Below are 14,414 nucleotides of genomic sequence, written 5' to 3' on the forward strand. Positions count from 1 at the left end.
TTAATATGATCTGTAGTGTACTTATGACGCATGATTAGGACTACATCGAAATCCTGCAAGTAAATCAATGTAGTTCGTAAATTCACTAGCAGCAAGAATTACGAAAGGGAAAGAATGCAGTAGTGAAATAAAAACTAGAGATCAGATATACCGACAGAGGAAAGGTAGTGACACGGTACGAAACCGCTGCCTTAAAAACTATTTCTCCGGTGCGACCGTGGTGGCGATCAGCGACGACCGGTAGTCCCCAAGGATTACACTACTGCTGCCTCACAAACTCGCCCACTCGAATTTGTAAGACCTGGAACGAACTTAAGCTTTACCCAGAAAAAGATAGAGAAAGATGAGAGAATTGATTTGTTGTGTGAAAAGAGTGGAGTAGCTGCTGCCTTTATATAGCAGAGCAGACGGGTTTTAGGAGCCAAAAACTGCTCCTCCAAAACCGTCAGTCAAAGAGAGAAAGGGGGAGAGAATAACTCACCCACTAACAGCACTGACTCTGACTAATTCCACTAGACCGTTTCAACAACAGAAGCTCACTCGGATGCGGCCCAAAAAGATAGGCACAGCCCGCCGCAGGCGATTGCCAAATCCCAAATCCCGAATCACGAATCACGAATCCGGATCCGGGCCGGGCCGGGCACGGGCACGCGCGCGCGCGCGTGTGCGAGCTGAATTAAGCACCTCGCAAAGTCTCTACAAAAGACTCCCCATGACCACTAGTGATAAGGTAAGGGAAGGGGTGTTATATAAACCCATAAAACACCCACTTCCTCACCAATGTGGGACAAATGGAAACTAAGAAAATGGCTCTCAAAGCCTCTATTTCCAACAATCCCCCACTAGAGGCGCCGAGCCGCAGAAAGAAGAATTCCGGGTAAAGGAAGGGTGGATACTTAGGTATCAATATCTTTCGATTTGAATTGACACTTTAGTGAAATGAGGAAACAACTTACTTACAACTAGAGAATATCTTGCGATTTGAATTCCTAGCTGAACTTCGGTCGATACCCCCCACTACACATATCATACCTTCAAATTAAGATCGTCCCGCGATTTTAGAGTGCAACGCGCTCTTTCAGAGCTTATGCGTTACCTTGGTACTAATAGGTGTGACCACAAGACTTCTCATAGTCTTAGGATCATTACACCTACGTAGGTGGCTCAAGTGCTTCTCATCAGCACTTCTCACACGAGCCATTAAGGACATAAGTCCAACCTAGAGTATAATTCATCAAGTGCGTCTCAAAAGCACCACCATAAAGGCTATGAATCATACTACGCCATAGGAATGAAAACTTTGGACCTAGTCAATCTCAACCTTGACTCATGGACCTAAGCCCCATTCCCCTCGACGTATTAACGACTAATCTCTTAGTCAACCCCTTAGTAAAGGGATCAGCAAGATTACTTTCGGACTTCACATAGTCCACAGTAATCACTCCATTCTCAAGGAGTTGTTTAACTGCAGCGTGCCTTATTCGCATGTGTCTCTTTTTCGAATTGTAGACACTATTCTTTGCAACGCCAATAGCAGCTTTCGAGTCACACAGCATGGAGACCGGTGTCGTAGTCCTCCCATACCCGGTACATCACCCAATAGGTTTTTCACCAATCGGCCTTCTTGTCCCGCCAACTCAAGAGCTATGAACTCCGACTCCATGGTAGAGCGTGCAATACAAGTCTGTTTAGAAGACTTCCACGATATCGCGCCTCCACCCATGGTGAAGACATAACCACTAGTAGAACAAATCTCATCGTTACCTGCAACCCAATTTGCATCACAATATCCTTCTAACACACAGAAATTTACCATAATGCAAACACGGATCAACTGTTCCTCTTAGGTATTTTAGCAAACGACGAAGAGCATTCCAATGTTCATTACCAGGGTTATGTGTATAACGACTCAGTCTACTAACCGCATATGCAATATCTGGTCGAGTACAGTTCATAAGAAACATTACACTCCCTAGGATTTTAGCATACTCTTCCTGGGAAACACTGTTACCCAAGTTTTTACTCAAATGTACACTAGAATCATAGGGTGTTCTAGCAGGCACAACATCAAAGCAGTTAAACTTTTTCAACACCTTTTCAACATAATGAGATTGACTCAAAGAAATTCCATTGGAGTTTCTGTAATACCCGCCCTTTTAGGTACCCTTTGACCATCTTTGACTGTTCTTGGGAACGGGAGTAGTCTTAGAAAAGTATGCCAAAAACCTGTTTGAGCTGCGTGTAAGAGTGGTACTCGATAGAGTAGAGGCTACTCGATCGAGTAGCTAGGGCACTCGATCGAGTAGGGGGCCACTCGATCGAGTAGGTTGGGTACTCGATCGAGTGCCGGGATTTCAGCGAGGGTTTTATATCGCGTTTTGTTAAATCCGCATATCACTTCCGCCACTTTCCTCCTATCCTTCAGTCGCCCCTTTCCCTTCCCTTTCACCTCAAAACCTCCATGGATGCCTCTTGAAGATTCTTATGCCTTAGGAGGGCGTCCCTTGAGTCGGGTAGCGGTCTTTTGCCTTGTCTCTCCCTAATAGGTATGTCATAATCATCATCCGTGCCTTTGTCTCTATAGTTAGGGTTTGCTTGTAGTAATAGATATTTGTATGGTGGTTATAGGCTTTGCTTGGTCGCTGGATATGTTATCGTCGCATGGATTGGTTGCGGTTGCTTAAAGGTAGGTTCGCCTACTCAGTTTCTGTGGATGGTCTAGTGTGTCGGTCGTTGTGGTAGTATTGTGGTTGTTTGATATAGTAATTGTGTGTGTTGTGATTGTGGTTGTGATGGCTGTTGATGGTTCTCGAGATGCGTTCTCGGCTGAGTGGGGTCACTTGCGGGAGTGGCTTCACGCCCTAGTTTCGCCCTTCGTGGAACCCGCCACGAAAGGGGATGTGCACATTAATGAGCAGGGTTATCGCTCGTATGATGAGCGGGGCTTAGGTGGGAACGGCTGCGGTCCCCCACTGGCAGGACTGGTCCAGTGGACAGTCAGTGACAGGTTTGGTTGGATTGTTGAGGTTGCAGTTGGGACTGGTGTCATTGCTTGTATTGTCGTTTGTAGTTGTCTCGTCTTGTCTCGATCTCGACCTTGTGTGGTTGTTTGTTTGTTATATGTCCGCCGTGATCCCTTATGGTGAGCAAATCGGTCTTAGCAGTGTTGGTGTTGATGATAGCCGGAGTCCCGGCGGGGATGAGTCTTCACGAGTTATGATGGTCATAGCGAGTAGTCCTTGAGTTGTACCTTTGTATTGTATTTTGGTTTAAATCACTTGTAATACCACTTAATGGTTCTTTTATTGATGTTTGATAGTTACTTTCCTCGGGCAACCGAGATGGTAACGCCCTTATATGCTAAGGACGGCCTAGTTAAGGCTCCTCTGAATATGGGGGTGTTACAAAGTGGTATCAGAGCGACGATTTTGGAACCTGTAACAAATGAACATAATGAATGTAGAGAGTCTAATAAAATGAACCTGGTGTATGTGTAATGGGAGCCCCGGCTGATGCTAGATTTTGGGTGAGTAGGCGCCCTCATTTCAAAATTTTGGCCCCATGACACTTAAGCCAGTCACATGGGATGGGAAGGTGGAGTCCGTGTGTCTATGTGCGCTATGTATGTTAATTGTGCCGGAGCTACCTCCGGTTAAGTTTTGTTAGAATTAATAGAGGTGTGATAGTAATGTTTGGGCCGAGTATGGTAATTAGTGACGGGATTATTGAAGCTCGTTGGATGATTAGTGAGCTTATAGGATAGCTAGGAGTTATGTGACGAGATTATACGTCACGGAGATGCGTGAAAGTGTGCATTTGAATGTGTAATATGAGTAGCGAACATGTAAGTGTTTGTCATAAAATTAATGATAATTATAGTATGGATGAGTAATGATTCGAATCACGGTATATGGTAATGTGTATATGCTTTATTAGCTAGTTTGAATTTTTCCGCTGCGAAATATTTGAATTATGCAAAATAGATTGCTTAGAATAACATGTAAGGCATAATTGATTAAGTGATTTGCAAAGTATATAATTATGTGATAAGTGAATATGGAGAATTAATGTGAACTATACGTTTCAAGTTGATGTAAACACGAGTTTAGTAATGGCATGAAAAGTAAGTTTAAATGTAATAAAATGACACGGCTAGATTTATACATAACTCGGTGACAGGTAGACCGAGTTGGGTAATTTGTATAACGTAACGTGATATGTCTCTTAGTTGTTGGAGAGTTGTAGTTTGTGTGACGATGGTTATAAAACGTGATTGAATGTGATGATTTGTGTCGAATTCCGAACTTAGTTGGAATCGACACGCGATGTTGTTTTTGCAGGAATCTTCAAGTTATTTCGTACCTATGATCGAGCACTTAATTATACTTGACCGAGTGCAAGTGCGTATTAGACCGAGTAGACCTCACTCGATCTAGTTAGGAGACTATAACGTCGGAGTGTGGGAAAATTCCTGCAGACACTCGACGATTTAGCTCCTACTCGATCGAGTAGGGTGGTACTCGATCGAGTACCCAAGGCACTCGATCGAGTAGGTTTTGTGCGATAATTCCTACGGGTTTTCTTAAAACCCTTCATCTTTCTATTTCTTCTTCTATTTCCTCTATATCTCGACACTTTTACACCTAAACCACTCTCAATTCCTTATTTCCTCTCAGATTCTCTCTTTCTCTTGGGTTAATAGTGATTAAGGGGTTGATTTTCTTGTTTAATTCGTTTCTTTACTTTACTAATAAATCAAGGTATGTGATTCTTCTTAATTTATGTGATTTGTTACTTTAAATGTGTTAAAATAGAGTAATAATCTGAAATTTTCGATTATAATGGTCAATTTGGTGCTCTTAATTGTTGAAACATGATTCACATGCTTTCTTGCTATGTTTGTTGGTGGTTAATTGCTGTAAATTAGATTAGAAATTGCAAAATTGAACCCGAAATTTCTAGGGTTTCCAAAATTGAAAACGATTTTTGGTTGTTTTACAATGGATAAATGGTAGTATTGAGCCTTAAGTACTGACTATAACATGTTGAAAGATAGATTTTGATGATTTTACCCTTAGAAAGTTGCCTTAAAACTCCGTCTTAAAAGTGCCTTATGGGAAATTCGTGACTTAGAATTAGAAAATTGATGTTGTAATTGACAATATAAGCATGAATTAAACTTCAATATGATAATAGGAACAATGATTGATGAATACATGCCACAATTTTCACAATTTGTAAAAGACCGTCTCGAAAGTTTTGATTGAGTTGTTTTACATAATGGTGAAGGGTGATATTGATTTGTCATAAATTATTCATTCTCTTGAACTAGTAACATGTAACTAGCAATGTACTAGAACAACCCTTAGAAGCGTGATAGGGTATTCAAATTCGCTGAACATATGCGGCCATCATGATAATTACTTTCACCCCTATGCCTTATGAGTAGTAATAATATGAACTTGTGTGTTGAAATCGTATAAACTGCTAAAGAACATGTATACTTATTTCCATACCCAAAGTAACAACGTGAAATATGTGCTTCACATTTGAGAATGGTTGGAAAATTTGTGTGTATCTAGTGAGCAACTAAGTTTGGTGACATGATTTATGTGCTTCATATATGGAACTGGTTGATGAATTAGTAGACTTACTAAGTATATAGAACCCAAATTACATGAAGTATATGCTTGCATGTTTATATAAATTGTTTGAACATATGTCTAAAGCAGATGCCGAGACTAAACCTTGGAACCCGTCAGAGTAAACGGGGAAGGGTTGATCCACTTGAGAGGGGGGAGGCTAGTGGACCGGTAGTACCCGCAGTTTCTGAGTACCCATCTGTTGTTTTCGTTGACTTTAAGCAAAGAGAGCGTTTTGTAGCTTTACAAAAACGCAAGATGAGACCTACAAAGTGTATAGACACCGGTGTGCTAGAAGAGTTGGAAATAGAGACGGATGTCCGTCATATTTTCGAGACCTTGGGGTTTACGGGTTTGTACAGGCTAAGGAAGCACACTTACCCTTTTCTTACCCTAGAATTCATGAGCTCTTTTAACTATGACCCAGCGGGTCAGACTGTCGAGTTTAGATTGATGAATACCAGCTTCTTGTTGACCATGGACCTGTTTGCCTCTCACCTTGGGTTGGCCAAGCCTCCCAAGGACTCCATCACCGACATTCCAGCTGAGTGCGGCGTCTGCCGCCTAATGCCTTGCTTGATATGGAAGCAAGCTCCCACCTCGAGCAATATCTTTGATTAACGACGTTCAAAGACATCACCTTGAGAATCTTCCTCCGTTCTCTTTCAAACCTCCTCTATGATAGAAAGGATATCAGTAAGTTGAACAACCATGAGGTCTTACTTCGATGTCGTACTGAACCCGGAGCGGACCAAGAAAGTGGTCTTCAATGCTCCTTCCATAGTTTTGTCTTTGCTCTTGCCTTGATGGCTTCTTCTACTTCTCGATACGAGAAATTTGTGGTGCTATTGCCACTCGGTTAGAATGAAAAGCTAACCTCCTTTGAGGCTTCTTCAGACGTACGTGCCTCTAGTTACCCCCGTGCCTACCATGGATCGTGAATACTATCTCGACCTGAAATGGTTGAGAACCTTGGCCGACGGTAGCCTAGCATGGAGAGTGTATGGCATGAGTTGGATGAAGATTCCAGCTCCGAGCACCTCCCGACCATAGAGCCCTTAGAGCCGGTAGTGGTGATTGTGGATGGGGACGATGAGGCGGAGGAGGAGGAGGAGGATGAGGATACACCCCCACCACCGTGCAGACCTATCTCATTGATGGCACGATCCTCCGGAGATGCCGGAGCCGACGAAGGGCGAGAATGCGGAGGTCCAGTGGGTGGAGAGACCCAGAGTGGTGAGGGGGCCCCGTCGAGTGAGGGAGAGGGCCTCGGAGTCAGGCCACAGCCAAGAGCACAAAGAAGCAGCAGCAGCCTTTCCCCGTACTACCCTTACCTCGACACCGGAGACGCGATCGATTACCTAGCGGAGAGAGTGTCATCTACCTTGACACTCCGGAACATGCACGAGATGGCGTACGCTCAGGGGATAGGTACAGAGGGACCGCATCCAGTTTGGTGGAGTGGAGTTGGGGACTACTCGGGGGTATTCCATTCCTACGGGGTGGAGCGATCGACGTGGGGACACCTCGGTCCTTCCCTTACGGCGGCTTGACTCCATGGTACGCAGCCCGGGAGCGGGAGGAGCAGGAGCAGGAGTGGATGCGGGGATTGGGACATCGGGGAGTCGGTACTTCGGGTGGTGGTGATGATGAAGTGATGTTGAGGAGCAGCAGGAGGAGTGATACTCCTCGTTCTTATATTTGTTGATAGTAGTTGATGTTAGATGGTGATATTGTTGTTAGACTTTGGTAGTTGTTTCCTTTTGTTTTGAGACTTAGTTGGATCTGTATGATTGGCCATAAGGCCGAATTTGATACTCTAACTGATTGCAGGATATTGGAAGTCGGGGAGTCGACCCGACTCGATTTTATATGACAAGTATGCGCATGGGTGTTAACTCGTGACAGGTTTTTATGAGGAATTGGCCTGTAGGTACTCGAAATGAGTACCCCGTACTCTATCGAGTAGCTACAGGATGAGAAGAGGGAAAAGTTTCTGACCTGTAAGCCACTCGATCGAGTAGCCTAGACACTCGATCGAGTAGCATGGCACTCGATCGAGTACCGCTACCTACTCGATCGAGTAGCACTTATTCTGAGGAGGTTTTTGAAAATTAAAAATGTTCAATTGTTTTATAATTGCAAGTTTATTGTTTAGTGTGGTTATTAGTGTGTAGTAGCACCTTTGAACCGTTAATTTCATATGTTACAAGTCACGATTGCAGTTTTGTAAGCGCATTTGTCACGATTAGTAAGGCGGTAATCATTTCTTGTTACTTTTATTTTGTATACGCCTCATTACGATCAGTTTATCGGAGTTGTAGCTTCTCGTACATTTGTGCTTACCATATTAATATATGTTATCAACGGTGACTAGTGATTCCGGTGGCGTGTGTGTGATTTTACTTTAACAAGTATACGATTAGTGAGTAATGTCCATAATAATGTGGTTTTCTTTCATGTTTTGATGCCATAATAAGTAATACGTGTTGTTGTTGGGTGGTGAACTTCGGGGACGAAGTTCCTTTTTAGAGGGGAAGAGTAATGTCGCGAAATAAAAAGGCTGTCTTTGAATAATGCTTTGCTTGCTTATAGTGTTGTCGGTATTATGTTTTGCTTTGATTACAAAATTTCCGAGATATAACGAACTACTTTAGTCATTTAAAGTGAAGGGGTTGTATGTTGCAAGAGACGGTCATGAAAAATAGTTATAGGGTGATAAATCGTACTCGAGTCACGTTGCCAAGTAACATGGTGACATTAGTTGTACCACAAGAAAGTTGATGGAGACATGTTTTAGATTGACATTTGTGATTGTTAATGTATGTTGGGAAATCGTGAGCGACGATTCGCGTTGCGAGTTGGATGAATGCTTTATATATATGTAAAATAACGGTTGACTGTGATAAAGCTTGCATGATAGTGACAAGAGTCGATAGGTGTAAATGTGGTCGGTGATGATGATGACATGGGGGGGGGATGGTATTTTCAGGAGGTAATGGTTTGGTAGGGAAGTTTAGTAAGGTCGTGTTGTTTCCATGTCGTGAGCGGGAGAGGTGAGTTGAACTTCGGGGACGAAGTTCTTTTTAAGGGGGAAGCGTAATACCCGCCCTTTTAGGTACCCTTTGACCATCTTTGATTGTCCTTGGGAACGGGAGTAGTCTTAGAAAAGTATGCCAAAACCTGTTTGAGCTGCGTGTAAGAGTGGTACTCGATAGAGTAGAGGCTACTCGATCGAGTAGCTAGGGCACTCGATCGAGTAGGGGGCCACTCGATCGAGTAGGTTGGGTACTCGATCGAGTGCCGGGATTTCAAATGAGGGTTTTATATCGCGTTTTGTTAAATCCGCATATCACTTCCGCCACTTTCCTCCTATCCTTAGTCGCCCCTTTCCCTTCCCTTCACCTCAAAACCTCCATGGATGCCTCTTGAAGATTCTTATGCCTTAGGAGGGCGTCCCTTGAGTCGGGTAGCGGTCTTTTGCCTTGTCTCTCCCTAATAGGTATGTCATAATCATCATCCGTGCCTTTGTCTCTATAGTTAGGGTTTGCTTGTAGTAATAGATATTTGTATGGTGGTTATAGGCTTTGCTTGGTTCTTTGGATATGTTATCCGTCAGCATGGATTGGTTGCGGTTGCTTAAAGGTAGGTTCGCCTACTCAGTTTCTGTGGATGGTCTAGTGTGTCGGTCGTTGTGGTAGTATTGTGGTTGTTTGATATAGTAATTGTGTGTGTTGTGATTGTGGTTGTGATGGCTGTTGATGGTTCTCGAGACGCGTTCTCGGTGAGTGGGGTCACTTGCGGGAGTGGCTTCACGCCCTAGTTTCGCCCTTCGTGGAACCCGCCACGAAAGGGGATGTGCACATTAATGAGCAGGGTTATCGCTCGTATGATGAGCGGGGCTTAGGTGGGAACGGCTGCGGTCCCCCACTGGCAGGACTGGTCCAGTGGACAGTCAGTGACAGGTTTGGTTGGATTGTTGAGGTTGCAGTTGGGACTGGTGTCATTGCTTGTATTGTCGTTTGTAGTTGTCTCGTCTTGTCTCAGTACTGACCTTGTGTGGTTGTTTGTTTGTTATGTGTCTGCCGTGATCCCTTATGGTGAGCGATCGGTCTTAGCAGTGTTGGTGTTGATGATAGCCGGAGTCCAAGGCGGGGATGAGTCTTCACGAGTTATGATGGTCATAGCGAGTAGTCCTTGAGTTGTACCTTTGTATTGTATTTTGGTTTAAATCACTTGTAATACCACTTAATGGTTCTTTTATTGATGTTTGATAGTTACTTTCCTCGGGCAACCGAGATGGTAACGCCCTTATATGCTAAGGAAGGCCTAGTTAAGGCTCCTCTGAATATGGGGGTGTTACAGTTTCGGATAACCTTAACCCCTAGGATAACATCAGCTTCTCCTAAGTCCTTCATCTCAAAGTGTGATGACAAAATTCTTTGGTTTTAATTATCACATCTAAATTATTACCAAAAATAAGCATGTCATCCACATATAGGCATATAATAACACAATCAGATTCTATCACTTTGGAATAAACACATGAATCAGAATTGTTAATCATAAAGCCATTACTCATCAAAGTAGTGTTGAATTTCTCATACCACTGTTTAGGTGCTTGTTTCAGACCATAAAGTGACTTGTTCAGTTTACACACTTTATTCTCTTGACCCTTAACCACAAACCCTTCAGGTTGCGACATATAGATCTCTTCCTTTAGCTCACCATTCAAGAAAGCAGTTTTAACATCCATCTGATGTATAATAAGGTTATGAATAGCAGCTAAAGCGACAAGAGTTCTTATAGTCGAAATTTTGGTCACAGGAGAATAGGTATCAAAGTAATCAATGCCCTTCTTTTGTGTAAAGCCTCTAACTACAAGTCTAGCTTTGAACCTTTCTATTGTACCGTCAGGTCTCATTTTCTTTTTAAAGATCCATTTACTCGTAATGGGTTTACTACCTTTAGGTAAATCAGTCAACTCCCAAGTCTGATTAGAAACAATAGAATCAAGTTCACTTTTAATAGCATCTTTCCAAAAATTAGCATCAATGGATTTCATTGCCTCACTATAGGTTTTTGGGTCATCCTCTATTAAAAAAGCTGAAACAAACTCATCACTTGCACAAACAGAGTATCCATATTCAGATAAATGTGTTGTAACATATCACTATAATCCTTTGGACATCTAGGTCTTTTACTCCTCCTAGGTTCAACAAAGATGATCAATAGGAGTGCTACTACAACTAGCATGTGAAGACATATCAATAGATGCAACAGGTAATGAAGTAGATGAAACAACATTTTTCTGAAAAGGAAAAACATGCTCAAAAAATTCGGCATCTCTAGCCTCAGATATAGAACGGTCACTCAAAGACATAAATCTATAGGCAGAGCTATTTTGAGCATAACCTATAAAAACACAATCATAGGTCTTAGGTCCAACGGTAGGTCTCCTAAAGTCAGGTAAACCCACTTTAGCCAAACACCCCCACACTCTAAGATAACTCAGGTTAGGAGGATAGCCCTTCCAAATCTCGTAGGGTGTCTTGTCAATTTTCTCCGAGGTACACGGTTAAGAATGTGACAAGCGAAAGTATTGCTTCCCCCCACATATCGTCAGACAGGCCAGAACTTAAAAGCATAGCATTCATCATCTCTTTTAAAGTTCTATTTTTACGTTCAGCTACACCATTGGATTGGGGTAAGTAAGGTGGACTAGTCTCATGAATTAAACCGTTTTAAAGCACAAAAGTCCGCTAAATAACTGGATTTATACTCACCACCTCTATCAGACCTTACCCTTTTAATCTTCTGTCGAGTTGATTTTCGACCTCATTTTTAAAGTTTATAAACGATTGTTTTGCTTCATCTTTAGTCTTAAGCAAATAAACTCGGGTGTACCTCGAACAGTCGTCTATAAAAGTCACATAATAATTCTTGCCACCTCTACTTGCAACATTTTTGAAGTCATCTAGGTCGGTGTGAATTAACTCAAGAAGACTCGTAGTCCTAGTTGTCACAGGTTTACTAGGTTTCTTTGTGAATTTAGCCTCAACACACGCCTACCACATTTAGAGAATTCTTGACTCGACAAACTTGGTATTAAACTCATGGTTCTAAGTTTTTTAATGTAGTCGATATTCACATGACCTAATCTACCATGCCAAACATCAATAGACTCGGCGATATAAGCGTAAGTAGATGCAATATTATTAAAAACAGAATCGTGTTCAAGACAAAAAGACCCCCAGACAGATAACCCTTGCCCACAAATTCCCCATTGCGCGACATTACAACCTTGTCAGCCTCAAAAACAAGTTTCATGCCAGCTTTGTTTAACAAGGCACCAGACACGAGGTTTCGACGCAATGTAGGTACAAATAAAACATTATTAAGGGCAAGTGTTTTCCCCGAGGTGAGTTTGAGAAAGATCTTGCCTTTGCTCGTGATCTTTGCGGTGAAGAATTACCCATGTAGACGCATTCCCCATCAGCTATCTCCTCGAACTCAGCAAATAACCCCTTATCAAAGACAGAGGTGTCCTGGAAGCGCAAGATTCAAGACCCATTCAAGAAAGATTACCCACCAGATTAGCTTCAACAACCACAGCAGCAATGACATCATCAGTCACAGCATTGGCTTCAGCTTCAGCAGTCTTCTTATCATTGCACTGGTAGGCTTTGTGACCCGGTTTCCCACAAACATAGCAAACCAAGGGACCCTTAGGCTTCTGAATCTTTGCAACCGGCTTGGTGTACTTCCCTGGATCAGACTTCTTTCCTTTACCCTTACCCTGACCAACCTTGGCCTTACCCTTACCCTTGAACTTTTCAGCAGCATTTGACGGACCACCAGACTCAACCAAATTAGCTTTGACAAAGAAAGAACAGATGCATTCACAGACGGTAAACAAAGCAGGTTGTCTTTAAGGCGATTTGCCTCTTCGGTCCTCATATGACTGATAAGTTCCATAAGGGACATGTCTTTCTTTTTGTGTTTTAGCTGATTTCTATACTCAGACCAGGAGGGAGGGAATTTTTCCAACAGCACATTAGCAACAAAAAGGTCGTCTAATTTCATGCCCTCACTAACAATATCAGCACACAAATTTTCATAGACATGAACCTGTTCCATAATAGACTTCCCATCCACTATCTTAAATTGCAGCCACTTACCCACAACATATTTCTTTTTCCCCGTCCATCAGCCCCATATTTTTTCAGTAAGGACTCCCAAATGACTTTAGCCGATTTATTGTTAGCAAATAAATCGAACAGCGGGTTAACCATGTTATTAAGTATGTGACACCTAGCAGTTTTGTTGTCCTTAACAAATTTAGCAATATCCTCTTCATTGGACTTAACATCTTTAGAGGGAGGAGGGGTAGTCTCAGCATCAGACGGAACAATAGGTTTTGGCGGGTCATTAAACAAAACATAATCAATTTCCAACTGCTCAAAAAACATCAACAGTTTCTGGGACCAACGCTTATAATTCTGACCATCTAATTGCTCAATTTTCGAAATATCAGGTACAATTTTCGAAATCACAGACATGGCTACTGCACTAAATTAAATAGTTTTTAAATTGTAGTTCGTAAATTCACTAGCAGCAAGAATTACGAAAGGGAAAGAATGCAGTAGCGAAATAAAAACTAGAGATCAGATATACCGACAGAGGAAAGGTAGTGACACGGTACGAAACCGCTGCCTTAAAAACTATTTCTCCGGTGCGACCGTGGTGGCGATCAGCGACGACCGGTAGTCCCCAAGGATTACACTACTGCTGCCTCACAAACTCGCCCACTCGAATTTGTAAGACCTGGAACGAACTTAAGCTTTACCCAGAAAAAGATAGAGAAAGATGAGAGAATTGATTTGTTGTGTGAAAAGAGTGGAGTAGCTGCTGCCTTTATATAGCAGAGCAGACGGGTTTTAGGAGCCAAAAACTGCTCCTCCAAAACCGTCAGTCAAAGAGAGAAAGGGGGAGAGAATAACTCACCCACTAACAGCACTGACTCTGACTATTCAACAACAGAAGCTCACTCGGATGCGGCCCAAAAAGATAGGCACAGCCCGCCGCAGGCGATTGCCAAATCCCGAATCCCGAATCACGAATCCGAATCCGAATCCGGATCCGGGCCGGGCCGGGCACGGGCACGCGCGTGTGCGAGCTGAATTAAGCACCTCGCAAAGTCTCTACAAAAGACTCCCCATGACCACTAGTGATAAGGTAAGGGAAGGGGTGTTATATAAACCCATAAAACACCCACTTCCTCACCAATGTGGGACAAATGGAAACTAAGAAAATGGCTCTCAAAGCCTCTATTTCCAACAATCAAAACAAAATATCAATTCTCTAATGGAAAGCTAATAGCACAATCATCTATGACATTAAAACTAATGAAAAAATAATATGTTACTATGGCATGCAACTGCCAATGTACGTATGATTAGAAACTACATTGACGTATTGGACTTTGAAGTTGGTTACTATTTATATACGTCAGATTACTTGCAAGAATTTGATAGAGGTTGACCACTACTAATATTTCACCCATGATAAAATTTTTGTATTTTCTACCCATGATAGAATTTTTGTTCGAAAAGTACCTAATTTTGATCAAATTTGTACTTATTTACTTTCGAGTATTTTATTATTTATTACTTTGAAGTGTTTCATCAAACTTGGACTCTATGTAATCGCTCGAAAAAAATTTCCTTTATTAATATACTAGATAGACTAGACTAGATTTAACATCCGTGC

The 14,414-nt window shown here is 42.3% G+C and overlaps 1 protein-coding gene across 1 annotated transcript; it reads right to left on the reverse strand.

Moving 5' to 3' along the window:
* Positions 1-10,857: 10,857 nt before the first annotated feature.
* LOC141629593 (uncharacterized) lies at positions 10,858-13,204 on the reverse strand. Its single transcript, XM_074442570.1, has 5 exons — positions 12,890-13,204; positions 12,537-12,773; positions 12,235-12,441; positions 12,086-12,190; positions 10,858-10,953 (listed from the first exon to the last, which is right to left on the reverse strand). The coding sequence occupies exons 1-5, from the start codon at positions 13,202-13,204 to the stop codon at positions 10,858-10,860; spliced, it is 960 nt and encodes a 319-aa protein (XP_074298671.1).
* Between the last annotated feature and the right edge of the window lie 1,210 nt (positions 13,205-14,414).

This window comes from Silene latifolia, chromosome Y (assembly GCF_048544455.1).
Source record: "Silene latifolia isolate original U9 population chromosome Y, ASM4854445v1, whole genome shotgun sequence".
NCBI classification, from domain to species: domain Eukaryota; kingdom Viridiplantae; phylum Streptophyta; class Magnoliopsida; order Caryophyllales; family Caryophyllaceae; genus Silene; species Silene latifolia.

What these genes read in the sequence shown, in the direction of transcription:
- LOC141629593 (XM_074442570.1), bottom strand. Translation starts at nt 13,204, where the DNA reads ATGTCTGTGATTTCGAAAATTGTACCTGATATTTCGAAAATTGAGCAA. An exon ending in TACCGTCTGTGAATGCATCT is followed by an intron (nt 12,442 to 12,536) that starts GTTCTTTCTTTG and finishes AAGGTTGGTCAG; the next exon opens with GGTAAGGGTAAAGGAAAGAA. An exon ending in TGGTTGTTGAAGCTAATCTG is followed by an intron (nt 12,191 to 12,234) that starts GTGGGTAATCTT and finishes TTGCGCTTCCAG; the next exon opens with GACACCTCTGTCTTTGATAA.